The 16,889-nt window shown below is 50.2% G+C and overlaps 1 protein-coding gene across 3 annotated transcripts in view; it reads right to left on the reverse strand.

The window, feature by feature from the left end:
* The window catches only part of IQSEC2 (IQ motif and Sec7 domain ArfGEF 2), an 87,199-nt gene that overhangs the window by 48,148 nt on the left and 22,162 nt on the right, over nucleotides 1–16,889 (reverse strand). For all 3 annotated transcript variants that reach the window (XM_036304754.1, XM_036304753.1, XM_036304758.1), the window contains exon 2: nucleotides 11,501–11,530. In XM_036304754.1, coding sequence (XP_036160647.1) covers nucleotides 11,501–11,530 — 30 coding nt within the window. The remainder of the gene's footprint in view (nucleotides 1–11,500; nucleotides 11,531–16,889) is intronic.

Genomic DNA, 16,889 nt, shown 5'->3' on the forward strand with positions numbered 1-16,889 from the left:
ACAGGCAACAGGCCAGCCTTCCTGCCTCCCTGCTGGGGCAGCTGGTTCCTCTCAAGAAAGCCAAAGCTGCTGAGAGAGATAGGCCCTCCAAACCACCACAAAGTTGGCATCTATAGGCCCTTTGTGGCCTCCTCTGCCCACCTCTAAAGATCCTTGGTTCTCTGGACTCAGTGTCTGTTCTTTTCTCTCTCCTTCAGCAACTCTAGTTCCTGACGTAGCTGCACCTGGTGCCCATTTGCAGTTACTGTGCTAAGAGCTGCACCTCTGGCCCAACCTGCCTCTTGGCCTGGCAGGAGCTGAGAGAAAGATATTCCAGTCCTGGCCCTAAAGCTGATGCTGTGTGACCTTGGGCAAGTCCCTTCCCCTCTCTGGTGAGGCCAAGAGCCTTCATTTTGGTGCCTGGGAGAGCTGAGTACAAGTCCCAGGTCAACCACTTTTCAGCTGGTAACCCCTCTGAAGCTCAATTTATCCTATATAATAAGAGCCTAATATGCTACGTGTCTGACAGTTCGTTTGATCGTTCAACCAGTTGCTATGATGTGCACTGACCACCAGGGAGTAGATGCTCCAACTGGTAGGTTAGCTTGATGCAGGGGTCTGGCTGATCAGGACTGGGCAAGACGGGCCAGACATGTGTTGGACGAATCCGTGCACCTGGCTGGTTTTGGCCCAATCCCTGCAGGCCAGGCTGAGAGACTCCACTGGTCCACGAATCCATGCACTGGGCCCCTAGTTCATCTATAAAAGACAAGTGGCTATTTCTGCCTCACGGGTTCTTGTGAGATGAATTAGCACATGAGGAAGTAACTCAGCTCAAGCCTTAGACTGACCCTTCTCCCAGAGACGCCAGAGAGACCCATGGGAAGGCTGTTTGTTTCGGGGGTGGGACAATGGCTGGGGAAATCTCTCTTAATCCAGGCCACTCTTGGAATTCAGACTATGTGAACATGTTGGGTAGACTCGTGATGACCCGCCAGAGACTGAAGGGAAGAAGGAATTATGGGTGAGGACGTTGACCTGGCCACAGGGCACTGGCCAGGCCTTCATTCACTTGTTCACAGAGCCTGAGGACCAGGCACTGGGCTGGGGGCTGGACAAGCAGTGACTAAGGGTAGTCAGTGTCCTGATCTCATGGAGCTTATAGTCGAGTGAGAGGAAACAGATGTTCAACAACTAATGGAGTTAAGATGGGCAAAAGCGGAGGTAGCAGGAGAGAATGTTCCAGGCAGAGGAAACAACTTGGGCAAAGGACCTGAGGGGTATTTCCAGGAACTGCAAAGAGGCCAAAGGGGCTGAATGGAAAAAGCAAAGAGAAGAGAGGTGAGACTAGAGATGTGGGCAAGGGCCCGATCGTGCAGGAGGCCACAGTAAAGTTTTAGTATGTATGCTAAGAACAGTTTGGCAGCCTGTGGTTCATGGATAGGCATACGGGGTGTCCCAGAAGCCCCTGAAGCTGAATGACAAATATTAATGCGTAACAGCATGTTTCCAGGGAGAGCATAGCTTTCATCAGATCCCAGATGGGTTTGTGATCCCAAAAGAACAGAGAAGCTCTTTCTATGAGAATATTCAAAAGTGCCTAAGCTGAGCAACTGCAAGGCATCCTAGAACCTTCTGTGAGCCGGCCCCTACCTCCCATCTCCAGCTAGTCTCAGCCTTCCCCCATCTTCACCCTGTGCTTCACCCAGACAGCCTATCCTTGCCTGTGCCTTCCCTCCACTAAAAAGGTCCTTCCCCACCACCCCGCCCCCACTGTCACCGCCCCACCTCTTTAGTTCCCCCATGTTCTCAGACGCTGTGGTCCTCTGGGAACTTGCTCTGACTCCTCCCCTGTGTCCTTCCCACCCTGTACTTCTCTCAGCACTGTCTGTCGCCTCTTCTGGGTCAGGAGCTCTGTCTTATTCATCTGTGTCCCCATCGTTTAACACAGGGCACCCAGACACACAAGTCAGTAAGGTGTTGGTAGGAGACACAATCCAGAGATGGAGGCTGCAAGATGGGCTTGTGGACACTAGAGGGCACTGTGGCCTCTGGAATCCAGGCCTGACGCTGGCCAGGCGGGGCTCCAGGGCCTGGTATGCAAACTTCCTGTCTCTAGGAACCCTGAAGCACGGAAACTGCTCTTGGGTTCTGCTGCTCCTCAGCTCTGGGCCTCATTGATCAGGGTCCCCGTTCCAGCCCCCGATTCACTTTCTTCCCCCTTTCCACACCACTTGTCAGGGCAGGGCCATCCCACTGCACACATAGCCTTTATAATTCACAAACGCAATGCCAAGTACCCCTCCCACAGCCCTAGCATACATTTTTTGCTCTGTTCAACCCTGGCCACTTCACCTCACCCCACCCCCACAGCTCACCTGGCTAACTTCTACTCATCTTCCAACTCTCAGCTTAGATGTCAGCTTGGAGAAACCGCCCTGACCCTCAGGCTGGGTTGGGTATATTTCCGAGGTGCTCCCACAGCATCCTGCCCTTCCCTGTAATTGTCTGTAATTGTCTGTTTCCTCGCCTGTTTCCCTACAAGACAGTGAGTTTCCTCAGAGGAGGACTCTGGACTCTGTTATTACTCATCATTGTGACCAACTGCGTTTAATTTAGCACATTACTGCCTGGCACATCATCCTTAAGTGAATGATTGAATAAAGGGATGGATGAGTGGATGGATGACCTCTAACAAGTGACTTTACCTCTCTAGTTTTCTTTCGTTCCCTATTCATAAAGTGGATGTGATCGCCACAACTTAGTAGGGCGGCCAGGAAGATTAAAGATAATATGTGTTGAGTGCTAACAGGGCCTGACACATAGTAGACATTTCTGGAATCAAAACAATTGTTAATATTTGGAATAGTGAAAAAAGGGAGGGAAGGAGACTCTGCCTGGAGCTGGGGATGATCTCACCCACTCGTGTTTACCATTTACTTGTGAAAGATGGTTTTAACAACAATAAGAAAAGTATCATTTTTTAATGTTCACTGTGTTTTCTTAGTTCATTTGTTTTGTTATTATTATTCATTTCAGAGAGGAAGGGAGAGAGAGAGAGAGAGAGAGAGAGAGAGAGAGAGAGAGAGAGAGAGAGAGAGAAACATCAATGATGAGAATCATTGATCCGCTACCTCCTGCACGCCCCACACTGGGGATTGAGCCCACAACCCAGGCATGTGCTCCGACCAGGAATCAAACTGTGATCTCCTTGTTCATAGGTTGACACTCAACCACTGAGCAACACCAACCGGGTGAACAGTATCATTTTTACTAGAAATAATGACAGCATCTGCTATGTGACAGACCAGAAACAGGAGGCTCCCAAGGAGGAGGTGCGCAGCCTCTAGCCTCAGCCAGAGAATTTGAGGCCAGGGCCGAGGTCAGAGCTGCAGGCATTGCCCCAGCGTCTGGAGACCAGTCATTACAGGCACCGCTGGTTCCAAACTCTTTACTCATAGGTGAAAACTTGTCTAAGGGGTCATTAATTCCCTCTGTAATTAATGCAAAAACTGCAGGGTTTGTATTCATGGAAAACTAAACTCAAGCATCAAGCTGATAATATTGATAATGTGCGCTTGTAATTATATACTGCAGGTAACTATAAATTCAGTCCCTGCGCTAATAAAATATAAAAATTCCTGAAGCAACCAAGAACTTGGTAGCAGCTGTACCATGGGTAACATTATGCCCATCATTCTGAGGCTATGAAAATCACCACATACTGGGAGCCGCGGTAATAAGGGGAAATTTTTTGGTGAAACAGGGTGTTCTGATGCAAAAGCATGCTATGTGAAAGCGTAGTGAGCACAGATCTATTTGCATTACAGTAGGAACCCAAACCCTGATGAATGAGCAATCTTATATTGTGGGTGGGTCCCTGAGCTGACTGCTACCCAGGCTCCAATCTCACTGTGGACACATACAAGCTGTGGTCACTGTAGAAGACCAAGTATCGAGCATTTGATCTCTCTACCCTTACCCACTTCAAAGAGAACTGACTCCCACCTACAGCCGCTTGCCACCTCGTGTGACCATAGGCTAGACATGCTGTGGTCATATGGGGGTGGACCCTGAAGCTGGAAGGTTGTGTGTGAAAGCAGAGGAAGCCAGGCCAGAGAGAGGAGTCAATGACAAAGAGATGACAGGGACCAGGCAAGCCATGAGAGGTGAGAGCCAAGACACAGGCCCCAGAAATGGAGAGGAGAGAGAGAGAGAGAGAGAAAGAGAGAGAGAGAGAGAGAGAGAGAGAGAGAGAGAGAGAGAGAGAGAGAGGAAATAGAAGGGAGAGTGAGAGAGACAGAAAGACAGAAAGAGAGCACACAATCTTGGTCCTTGACTTCTTGGACCCACTTCCAGCTGGCGTGTGGCCTGGCTATACTTCATATATACTTCATTTACTGTTCTTAGATTCCATGAGATGTAGCCTTGCAAGAGGTCCCTCTACCCTTTATTCTTGACTGAGTCTGAGTGGGTTTCTGTTCCCTGCAACAGAATGTACCCAGGTTAAGAGAAGGGAAAATTGGGCATATAAGTGCAGAGCTTGCACAGGCAAAAACGCATAAAGAACACTTATGGCCAGGTCGGCGTGGCTCAGTGGTAGAGCATCGACCTATGAACCAGGAGGTCACAGTTTGATTCCCGGTTAGGGCACAGGTCCAGGTTGCAGGCTCTATCCTCAGTGTGGGGCGTGCAGGAGGTAGCCGATCAATGACTCACTCCCTCTCATCATTGATGTTTCTATCTCTCTTCCTCTCAGAAATCAATAAAAATATATGTTAAAAAAGAACACTTATGTAGGGCGGGGTGAATGCAATGATAAAGCAGTTGTGTTTGTTCACCCTAATGCTCCCTCATTTCCTGACACTTTCTACCATAGACAAACGCTGAAGCCACACACTGACGTCCAGTGGCACACAGAAACAAAGGCAGTGACAACCAGATATGCTCCTATGTGGACACCCGCACATGCATGGCTGTGCTAGCATGCAGCACTGCCGCTGCACTCTTCACATCATATGGACAGGGCTGGCCAGCCAGCAGGGAGCACCCACGCACATGAACGCAATGACATGGAGTACCCACATGCATGAACGCAGGGGCAGGGAGCACCCACATGTATGAATGCAGGGGCAGTGAGAACCCACATGTATGAACGCAGGAGCGGGGAGCACCCACATGCATGAACGCAGGGGCAGGGAGCACCCACATGTATGAATGCAGGGGCAGTGAGAACCCACATGTATGAACACAGGAGCGGGGAGCACCCACATGCATGAACGCAGTGGCGCTGCCCGAAAGGCTGGGGCCAGGAGTGGAGGTTTGACTGGGTGCTGCGCAGCCTCCCTCCCCAACTACCAAGTGACTCATCCCCAGGGCTGCTAATTAAAGCCAGGACAGAGGGGACAGAAGTGAGGGGAGGGGAAGAGAGAGGTTTATTTTGGTGCCAACCAGGCATGCAGCCAGTTTAGGGGTCACCCACTTCCTGGAGCTGGGCCAGGCGGGGGCACAGGAATGCAGACAGGAACGGGGGGGGGGGGCGGGGGGAGGACCCTCTTATCCGTCCTTGTTTCTTGTGAGCTTCCTGGAAAGGTGCCTTCTTTGGGAAAATTTCCCAACTTCCCCCACCTCCCTCCTCTTTTGTCCCACTGTCAGATTCCAACTCTGCCCCCTCCAGACTCTCATCCTTACCATGGGTTCTCCTGGGCACCACACTCCCATTGGGGCTTGCCAGAGCCGGCTCATCTGTGTTTGCACCCCACTTCTGTAACCCTCTCTCTCTCACCCCAAGGATCCCACAACACAGGCCTGGTACATAGGGGATGCTCTGCGGTGCTTCTGGAACATGACTGGGTTAACCCCGCTATAGCACAGTGTGGTTGCTGCAACTCTGATGGTCTGGATTCCTATTCTAGTTCTAGCATGGGGAGAATCATTTTAGTTCTCTAAGCCTCGGTTTCCTCATCTGTAAAATGACAGGAATATGTGCCCTATAGGATTGTTGTGAGGATTCAATGAGAGAATAGATGAAATACCCAGCATGGTGCCCAGCACCGCTTTAGCGATCACCTAGAAAGTGCTGTTGCTAACACCCACCTCAGGCCCAGGGGGAAGCCGAACGGGGCGGGAGGGGAGGGTGGTGGCAGCACTTACAGAGCCAAATTCCCGGCCTGGCTCCATCACACAGCACCCAGAGAATCGCAGACAAGTCACAAGCTCTCAGGGCACTGTCTCTCATGTAAAATGGGATCTGCCATATGACACCATCAATCTACTGTAAAGGCTTTAGCTTGTCAAGTGTCCTGCGTGGAGCCCAGCTCCTAGAAGCGGCTTGATGAGCTGCAGCAGTGATTGCTAGGGATGGCAGCAGGAGCTCAACCCGAAGAAGCCCAGGAGGGAGGAGGCAGGCAGGGAGGGCTTCCCAGAATGGGCAGGACTGGAGTTGGGCCCCAGAGCGCATTGGGCGGGCGGGGCAGTAAGTGACAAGATTCCAGGCAAAGGAAGCTGTGGGAAGAGACAGCTGGACAGGGCGGGCACCCAGGCAGCAGCGAACAGCAGACAGCATGAGAGGGTGCAGCTCTGGGCACTGGCCGTGTCTTGCACTTGTGAATGCAGGAACCACGGAAAGTCCTCTGTGAGGTCTCAGCCACCCCAGATTACCAGGAGGTCAAAACAAGGAAGAATTTTAGAGATAATCTAATCCAAAGTCCCGCTGGACAGATGGGGGCACTGAGGCCCAGAGTGGGAGGACTCCTCTGGGAGCAGAGCCAGCAATGGCTGCTCCTCCCACCTCTCCTCCCCGAGGTTGCAGCGGCTCCTGTTGCCATGGGGACATCCCAGCTCCAAGGGTGTCAGCAGCTCCCCTCCCCCTCCCTCCTTCCTTAGCAACAGGCCACCTCCTCCAGCTCTCCATCTTGCGTGCCTAGCAACCCCAGCCTAGTCCCTGGTCCCCCCCCCCCCCCCCCCCCCCTCACTCCCCAATTCCAGTCTGACCCTAAGTGCAGAGGCAGTGCCTCCAGGCCTGGGGCCCCTCCTGCCCCTCTGTTTTCAAGTTCTACATTTCACCTTTTTCCTTATTCAGCACTAACAGTGGACTAGGTTAGGAAAAGGCAGAGGGCACTCCAATGTGTTAGCCACTGTTTGGTGCTGAGCATCGCTTTACTGTAAGTTCCCTCACCAACCCAAGGAAGTCAGAATCATTATCCTCATTTCACCGATGAGGAAACAAATAAGGACCAGAGAAGTTCAGTGGCTTCACAAAGAACACACAGCAAGAAAGCAGGCTCTGCTGAGAGCTAGCTTCGGGAACTTGAGCCATCGCCAGTCCCTCTCTGGACCTTGGCTTAAGGTGCCTGGAGGTCTGACAACTTCTCACTGATCTGCAGGAAGTCCAGGCACCTTCTACCCACAGCCCTCCCGAGATACCAGCTGTTCAGCTCTAATTAGATATACTCCACACTTCCTCTGGCACTCGGTGCTTGGAAGCCCTCAGGCCTGGGCCTTGCCACAGGGTGTGTGTGTGGGGGGGTGTTTTCAATCCACAGATGCTGCTCATTCCTTGCTGTTCTACTTTCAACAAAGCTGCGGCCTAATCCCTCTCCTTGGTGTTCCTGCTACCCTCCTAATCTTTCCCCTTCACACGCACACACTGCTCATTAGAGGAGGGCAATGGGGCTCTAAGGGATGAACAGAGTTGTCCAAAGTCACGTATCTAGCCCTGGCGCACTTGCTCAGTGGTTACAGCATCAGCCTGCAGACCCCAAAGGGTCACCAGTTCAATTCCTGGTCAAGGGCACATACCTCGGTTGCAGGCTCGATCCCAGGACCCGGTAGGGGGGGCACATGTGGGAGGCAACCAATCGATGTCTCTCTCTCACATCAATGTTTCTCTCTCTCCCCCTTCCTCCCTCCCCTTCTCTCTCTCTAAAAACAAGCAAACAAAAAAAAACAAAAATCAATGGAAAAAATAGCCTCGGGTGCAGAATTAAAAAAACAAAAAAAGAAGTCACATATTTATAAAGTGACCTGACCATAAATGGAGCCCTTTGCTTCCCTTGCTTTGCTGGGGAGCCCAGCCTCTTCTCCAAACTTCCCCAGCTCCTCACTGGTGACAGAAGGCGTCTGTGACCCAGCCCTGACCAGCGTTCTGATCTTGAACATTTGAGCCTTTCCTGCCCAGATCTGTTTTAGCCCAACTGACTGCCACCTTCTGTAAGTCCACCCTCATTTCCTGGGCATGCTGGTTCCAGTGCCAGCAATGCCCTCTATATGCAGAGTCTGCGTGTCTGTCCTCCACAGCCCAGCTTAGAAGCCACCTTCTCCCGGAAGCCATCCCTGACCCATAACTGAAGTGAGCTCAAGAATTTACATGCAAGTCCAGCCAGTGTGGCTCAGTGGTTGAGTGTCAACCTATGAACCAGGAGGTCTTGGTTCAATTCCAGGTCAGGGCACATGCCCGGGTTGTGGGCTCCATCCCCAGTGTGGGGTGTGCAGGAGGCAGCCGATCAATGATTCTCTCTCATCATTGATGTTTCTATCTTTCTCTCTCTCCCCTTCTCTCTTCCTCTCTGAAATCAATAAACATATTTTTAAAAAATTGACATGCAGCCCTGACCAGTTTGGCTCAGTGGCTAGAGCGTTGGCCTGTGGACTGAAGAGTCCCAGGTTCGATTCCAGTCAAGGGCATGTACCTCGGTTGTGGGCACATCCCCAGTAGGGGGTGTGCAGGAGGCAGCTGATCGATGTTTCTCTCTCATGGATGTTTCTAACTCTCTATCTCTCTCCCTTCCTCTCTGTAGAAAATCAATAAAATATATTTTAAAAAATTGACATGCAGGTACTGAGAGCATCCTCAGACAGCCCACCTAGCCCTGGCTCCCACTGTGTTTGCATCATCATGCCCCACAAATGCTATGTCTCAGGTCCCTTAGACAACCCAGGTTTGACCCTTGCTTCTCCAATTGCTGAGTCCTCAAGGGCCCTGTAGCTTCCTTGACTGTGGGCCCAAATGTAGACGCTGGCTTTGGAACCAGACAGCCCAGGGTGTGAGTCAGAGCGATGCCTTCCAGCCCCATTGCTCTTCTTTCCTTGGGCATCACCGACCCTCTCGGGAACCTCATCTGTAAACCAGGGATCCTAATCCATGTCTAATAGGGCTGTTGTGAGCATGAAATAAGAACATGTTCAGATTTCTTAGTATGCGAGGAGCAAATGATAACTGCTATTATTCCTAATATTAGGAGGAGGCTGAGGAGGATTACTATGATCTGCAAGGCTTCCCACAGCTCCCGCAGGGACGACGTGGGCCGGGCTCTGGGCTGTGTGCCAGGCAGACCTGGGTTTGAATCCAGGCTCAGCCAAATATTAGTGGCGTGGTTTTGGGCAAACCAGGCTGAGCCACAGTTGCCTCAACTGTAAAACAATGATGATAAGGCCAGCCCAGGTTCCGCCTACAGTGTCACTGGGAGGATCAAACAAAAGAAAGTCGTTGACAACTTCAGTAAGCTGTAAAGGCCCAACTTATATCACCATATGACTTATGATTATGATAATTACTAAATACCCTGAGCTCCAGGTCCCGGGAACTCCCCTGCTGGGAAGAGCAGAGGGAGAGACACTGTCAATCTGTCCCTCAACAAGTAAGCAGGCACATCAACAGGAAGCCCAAACTGTCTTTCTCTAAGCACACAGTGGGACAGTGGGACCCGGCTCCTTTTTGAGACCAGTGCCTTCTTAAATGCTAGGAGCGCCTGGCTGGTGTGGCTCAGTGGTTGAGCACTGACCTATGAACCAGGAGGTCACGGTTCAATTCCCAGTCAGGGCACATGCCCGGGTTGTGGGCTCGATCCCCAGTGTCGGGGGTGCAGGAGGCAGCCGATCAATGATTCTCTCTCATCATAGATGTTTCTATCTCTCTCTCCCTCTCCCTTCCTGTCTGAAATCAATAAAAATATGTTTAAAAAATAATAATAAATGCTGAGATAGACCATGCCCATGCCATATCCTTCACTGCATGCACTGCAGGGACCAACTGTGTCTTTTTAAAAAAAATATATTTTACTGATTTTTTACAGAGAAGAAGGGAGAGGGATAGAGAGTTAGAAACATCGATGAGAGAGAAGCATCGATCAGCTGCTTCCTGCACGCCCCCTACTGGGTATGTGCCCGCAACCAAGGTACATGCCCTTGACTGGAATCGAACCTGGGACCCTTGAGTCCGCAGGTCGACGCTCTATCCACTGAGCCAAAACAGTTAGGGCTAAGTGTGTCTTGTCATATTCACTGGGCCTGACTGCGGACATCACATTCCCCTTGATTTCCTGATGGCCCAAGTGTTGTCCCATTCCACAGCCCCGGCCTTGGCCTTGGGCATCAGTGTGCTCACTCCACCCCCCCTCCCGCCCCCGTTCTGCCTGGGATACTAAGTAACAGTGTGTTCTTCTGCACCTCTGTCTGTATGCTAGGCTCCTCTGCCCTCTCCCACATCCACTGCCTGGATGCCAGGCCAGGGCTGCTGCATATGGTTGGGCAAGCTGTGCCCTGCACAAGGGTTCATAGCCAAGAGGGCATGAGTGGGGGCTGAATCCAATCTGTGCTCTGCTCACTGAGCCAGAGACCCTGGTGATGGGCCGAAGTAGCCCCGTGGAAAGGGAACATTCCTCCAACTGATCCACTCAGTGGATTCTACTCTTCCCAAAGGTGTTATATATGCTGGTCACAGCCCTGACTGGGACCTGGCGTGCCCATCCCATGCCTCTGTCATCTGGGCCCATCTCATCTCAGAGGCCCACCCCATCACTCCCTACCTGAATGCTAACACTAATGGGCCCTCCTCTGAAACCCCCATCATTCCCACTTAGCCCCTTCACTTAACACTTGTCTTCATGAAGCTTCTGATGGCTTAAGGCCTGGGAAATGCACAAATAGCCCTTGTCTCTAACCCAGTTTTACTCCCACCTACTGAAGTGGCAGATTTATCACACCTTGAAAACTTACTGAAGCTTGCAAACCTTTTTAGCAAGCGCGCGCGCACACACACACACTGTGCGCTTGCCACCATAATGTATATTTCTAATATGTCAAATGTGTCACATCAAAAGTCCATCCAAATGCCACTAACTCAGGGCTGGAGTTGTTCAGGGTGGAGCATGAAAGCCAGACCAGGGAAGCCCCACATGTACTGTGCCCTCTTCTCCGGGGAGGAGAAGGTTGAGAAGGTCCCAGGGCCAGAGCTGAACTCTCTGCGGGTCAACTTTCCCATCTGGGCAGCTCCCATGAACCCCTTGGGGGTTCAGCCCAGCCCTGAATCAGCTAGGGTTAGAAAGACTGACGAACAGTTTCAACCCCCTCCCCATACCTGCCAGCCCTCCACCCCACTCCACAGCACCTCTAATACCAACAGGACAAAACCCTTGGAATTGGTCCCCACTTCTGCCCATGGATCCCGAAGTAACAAACCAAAGGCCCCCACCCCAGTCCCTGTCCCATCTCCCAATCACTATTAAAGAAAGGAGGTACTGACCTGACTGTTCTGGAATTCTCACCATCCGATCTGAAAGAGAAACAGAGAAAGAAAATGACAGTCAGCATATGCTTTCACCTCTTCTCCCTCTGCCCTATGCAGTGTCCTCAAAGGCTAACATGCAGCATGAAAATGAGGAGTAAGGTATTTCAGGGAGAGCAAAGAGCCGGTACAAAGGGTTTGAGATGGCAAAGGGCCTGGCCAGTTGTTGGGACAGGGAGGAGGACAGTGTGGCTGAGGTGGAGTGAGTACGGGGAAGAGTGGTTGGAGGTGAGGTCAAAGAGATGCCAGGAACCACCCAGCTGGCATGGCTCAGTGGTTTGATTCCTGGTCAGGGCACATGTGCGGGTTGTGGGCTCGATCCCCAGTAGGGGGCATGCAGGAGGCAGCTGATCAATGATTCTCTCTCATCATTGATGTTTCTATCTCTCGCTCCCTCTCCCTCTCCCTTCCTCTCTGAAATCAATAAAAACATTAAAAAAGAGAGAGAGAGAGAGATGCCAGGAACCAACCATGTGGGCCTGGTGGGTCAAGGTGAGGAGTGAGGCCTTCCTCAGAGTGGCTGAGTGGCACCCACAGCTGTGGGCAGGGGCAAAGTCCAAGCTTTGAACAATAGACTGAGCCTCAGATATCAGCTCTGCCACGTACCAGCCCTTCCCCTCTCGGAATCTGAGCCTCAGTCTCCCCACTTGTAACATGAGGCCAAGTCTCACAGGGCTGTTGGGATGATTAAGCCCTTTAGAACCCAGCAGACAAATGCCAGGTATTATTAACAACATAGAAAAGGCTTTGCCAATTGCTTGGTCCAACCTGCTTATTTTCCAGATGAAGAGAACAAGGCTGAGAGGGTGAGTCAGCTGCTGAGCTCCTTTCTACTACATTGGTCTGCCTTCTTCATTGTGAGGCCCCCTCAGAGGCAACGGAAGGGCGACAAAAGAGAATGGAGTGGGGACAGCTTTGAGGGAAATGAGGGGATGAGTGAAATCTGAACCACACCCTTCCGCTGCTCCTCCTCGCCTATGTGCAGGGGAAGGGAGTTAGGAAGGAACATAGTGCGTTGATGCGTTGGGGGTGGGGAAGGGCAGGAAGAAGGACCAGGGAACTTGGAAAAAGTGGGACAGTGTGGGAAGTGTTTTCTTCATCCCCTATTGTCTTCTTTCTCCTTCTTTACCTCCTCGCCCAACCATGACATACTGCAGAGGGGACAGAGATGAACACATTGCAGGCTCTGTCCTTAGGTGAGAGAACCATGATGCAACCTTAAGTGAGGGGAGCGTCAGCTATGCTGAGTATAAAATGAGAGAGCCCGGCCAGCGTGACTCCATGGTTGAGCGTCGACCTATGAACCAGGAGGTCGTGGTTTGATTCCGATCAAGGGCACATGACCGGGTTGTGGGCTGAATCCCCAGTTGGGGGCGTGCAGGAGGCAGTCGATCAGTGATTCTCTCTCCCTTCCTCTCTGAAATCAATAAAAATATATATTAAAAAATAAATAACATGAGAGAGGGACCCGCAGGAAGCAGGTAGACCTCAGAAGAGAATATTTGTTGGGAGAGTGAATGGCACACCACCCAGCGAGGTGAGGTAGGCAAGCATCAGGGTGCCGGAGCTCAGAGAGTGGGTGAGTTCAGTACTTCATTCTGCTACTTACTAGCCACAAAATCCTGGGAAGGCATTCCCTCTGTCCAGCCTCAGCTTTCTCACTTGTGAAATGGGGGTGGGATGATAAGACTCCCGCCCCTTGTGGGTGGAGCTGTGAGGCTAGGCCTAGTGCAGTGCCAGGTACAGGGTGCATGACCATGGGTCAAACCTTTAGCTTTCACAGCTTCTTAAAGGGATGGAGGGCCAGGACCACAGAGCATCTTTTTACACTAAACCTTTTCATCTGACTCTGCAGCAACAAGATTGCTTCTGAGCCCTGGTCCAATTATTTGCATGTATCAGGTAAGCATCACTTCGGTGACTCCCCAACTACCCACAGAATGGAAGCCAAGCCCCTCAGCCTCTGTCTCTAACATTAAACCTCTGCTCCAGGCAGGCCAGTCTCCCCGCTATCCCACCCCAACACACACTTATGCAGTCCACTGTAACTAGGTCCTGACCCGGGAATACAAACCCTCAAGGAGCTCACAGACTGGCCCCCTGCCCCAATCTATTGTAGAGCGCTGTAGGTACTCATCTCCACTCTCATGGGAACACTCAGCACCTACTGCATACCAGGCAGGGTGTCTGTCTCTTCTTGTACACTATTTCCTTTGATCCTGCAAAATGGGAGTTACCCATCCAATTTTAAGATGATGAAACTGAGACTAAAAGAAGTTGAAATGATTCACCCCACGTCGCACAAGTAAGGGGAGCTTGGTGTGAACCCCAAAGCTTGTGCTCTTACCACCAGGCTCCACTGTACCAGTAGCTCAGGGCTGGGCAATTGCGTGCAGTTAAGGTGGCTTTCTTTATCCTGGTTCCCCAATGTCAAGATAGACCCTTCCTCTCCAGGGTCCTTTCCTCTGAGAGATGCTAGTCCTCAACATGGCAGCTAGGGGGAGCAAAAGATCTCCGTTCCAGCAGTGACGCAGAGTGAATTAGCCAGTTCTTTCTCCTCACTGTGGACTGACTTTTATTAGTTTGGGGGTATATGGTGTCATATGACCCTCAATGTGGGGTGCTTCCACACCAGGGGAACATCGATGTGAGAGAAACACATCGATTGGTTGCCTCCTGCACGAGCCCTACCAGGGTCCGGGCCGGGGAGGAGTCTGCAACCAAGGTACTTCCTCTTGACCGGAATGGAACCCGAGACCCTTCAGTCCACAGGCTAATGCTCTATCCACTGAGCCAAAACGGCTAGGGCTGGGCTGCCATTCTTTTGGGGGGGGGCAGCACAGACTCATAGAAAGAATACTGGGTTCTATTATGGCTCCTTCCCTAACTGGCAGCCTACGTAGACTTGGACAAGTCACCTGCTCTCTGGACCTTGGTTCCTTGTCTACAAAACAATGGGGCTGTGTTAGTTGAGTTCTGAACAATTTTCAGGACCTAAAACATTCAGTTTCTTCAGAATCCCAAAGTTCTCTCTTTTTTCAACCACGGTCAGCTGTGTACATAAAGCAAAGACCCAGGTAGCAGGCCTCCCTTTATCAATCCACATCAGGAGAAATGGATTTCTCCTGCTAGTCCCCACACACTTCTCTAATGAAAGTCCACTTAGGACCCCAGCCTTCTCAAAGGCTCAGCTACGCAAATTCTCATCCTCAGAAGTGATGCTCACTAAACAGTAACATATTGAAGCCTATGAGTATAGTGACTGTATTATCTGAACCCAAAACTCAGGCATGTAACCTGACCAAGGATTTTGATATTGCTGCTTCCAGGTACAAGGGACAATCTGGAAGATGGAAGAATAAATGGCAAAATATAGAAAGTTCCTGAACCTTTTGGGAACTTATGGGGATGACAAGGGCAGAATGTAGGCCCTCAATATTCATTTTGGGGTTTCTGTCCTCACCTCCTGACTGGATTCCCTGTCTCTGGTTTGTGATCCTCTAAGTAATTTATCAGCAGCACCTGGGGAAACTATAAGGCCCTCTGGAATTAGATAAATAAGGTTGTCCACTGGGAACTAAAGTATTTATTAAAAAAACATAAAATGCATCAGAAACAAGATATGCAAAGTTACCTGAAAGAAACAGACTGGCCTGGCCAGTGTGTCTCGGTGGTTGAACGTCAACCTATGAACCAGGAGGTCACAGTTTCATTCCGTCAGGACACATGCCCGGGTTGTAGGCTCGGTCCCCTGTGTGGGGCGTGCAGGAGGCAGCCGGTCCATGATTCTCTCACATCATTGATCTCTCTCTCTCTCTCTCTCTCTCTCTCTCTCTCTCTCTCTCCCTCTCTGCAGTCAATAAAAACTTTTTTTTTTTTTTTAAAGAAACAGACTGGAGACTGGTCCTTAAGCCAAGATTTGAGTAACATGTCTAAAAAAACGTGAAAGGAGATTGGACACCAATGACAGTAGGTTTTTTTAAAGGAGACTTGAAAGGCAACTGTGAACAGGGCTCCTCCCAGAAGTATCCTGAGGAGAAAGAAGTGGGTAGACTGACCCAGGAATCATGTAGGTCTCTCCAAAAGCTGAGATCCAGTCCTGGGGACAGCCAGGCTCCTCTTCCAAACATCAGTTTATCTAACTGCAAGTCTCTTCAATGGACGACTCCCTTCTCTAAAGTGCAAACCAGTTGATAGGGTTCTTCTGCTTCTGTCATTCAGTAATTTTCCCATCAACATTACTGCTGGTCAAGCCCAGGCTCTCCAAAGCTCTAAATCTCACTCTGCCCTTCCATCTGCTTTTTTTTTTTTTAATTTTATTTTTTAAATATATTTTATTGATTTTTTACAGAGAAGAAGGGAGAGAGATAGAGAGTTAGAAACATCGATGAGAGAGAAACATCGATCAGCTGCCTCCTGCACACCTCCTACTGGGGATGTGCCCGCAACCAAGGTACATGCCCTTGACCGGAATCGAACCTGGGACCTTTCAGTCCGCAGGCCGACGCTCTATCCACTGAGCCAAACCGGTTTCGGCCCATCTGCTTTTAAAAATATGTATTTTTATTGATTTCAGAGAGGAAGGGAGAGGGAGAGGGAGAGAGAGGTAGAAACATCAATGATGAGAGAGAATCACTGACCGGTTGCCTCCTACATGCCCCACACTGGGGGATCACGCCCACAAATTGGGCACGTGCTCTGACGGAATCGAACTGTGACCTCCTGGTTCATAGGTCGATGCTCAACCACTGAGTCACACAGACGGGCTACTTTTTTTTTTTTTAAGTGCACTTGCTACTTGGAACACTCTTGGCCCTCTCTATGACTTTCAAAATTATTTTTAATTTTATTAAAGTGACATGTGAAGTAGCTTGACAAGTCAAATTGTAAAAGGATCTTAACAAAAATAATGGCCTTTTTTTCAACTGTTTTAGTTATTTTTTTCAGAATTTGTGTTCATATTTCTAAAGTAGATGCTCATATTACTAATCTGTTTGAATTTTTTGTGTATGTCCTTTTAAATTTTTATTTTTACCCAAGTAATACATGTATATAGATTTCCCCATCACACTGTATTGCAAGGATTATAACAAAAAAACACAAATTCCCCACTCTACCCGTCCTCCCCCAACTCCCACTCTCAGAGACAAACAGTTTTCAAGTCTTTTAACTGCTTTTGGCTATTTACCTCATTTCTAAAGAACACACGCATACTTCAATTTCGTGATTTAGTTTTTAGTTTTATGTATTATGTATGGAATTCCTACTATTCAGGGAGAGGATACAGCTCTCTTACACACACTTCCACCTCCAGCCCCCAGTTTTCATGCAGGTGTACACATCCCCT

The sequence above is a fragment of the Myotis myotis genome, unplaced genomic scaffold, assembly GCF_014108235.1.
Source record: "Myotis myotis isolate mMyoMyo1 unplaced genomic scaffold, mMyoMyo1.p scaffold_m19_p_4, whole genome shotgun sequence".
Lineage (NCBI taxonomy): Eukaryota > Metazoa > Chordata > Mammalia > Chiroptera > Vespertilionidae > Myotis > Myotis myotis.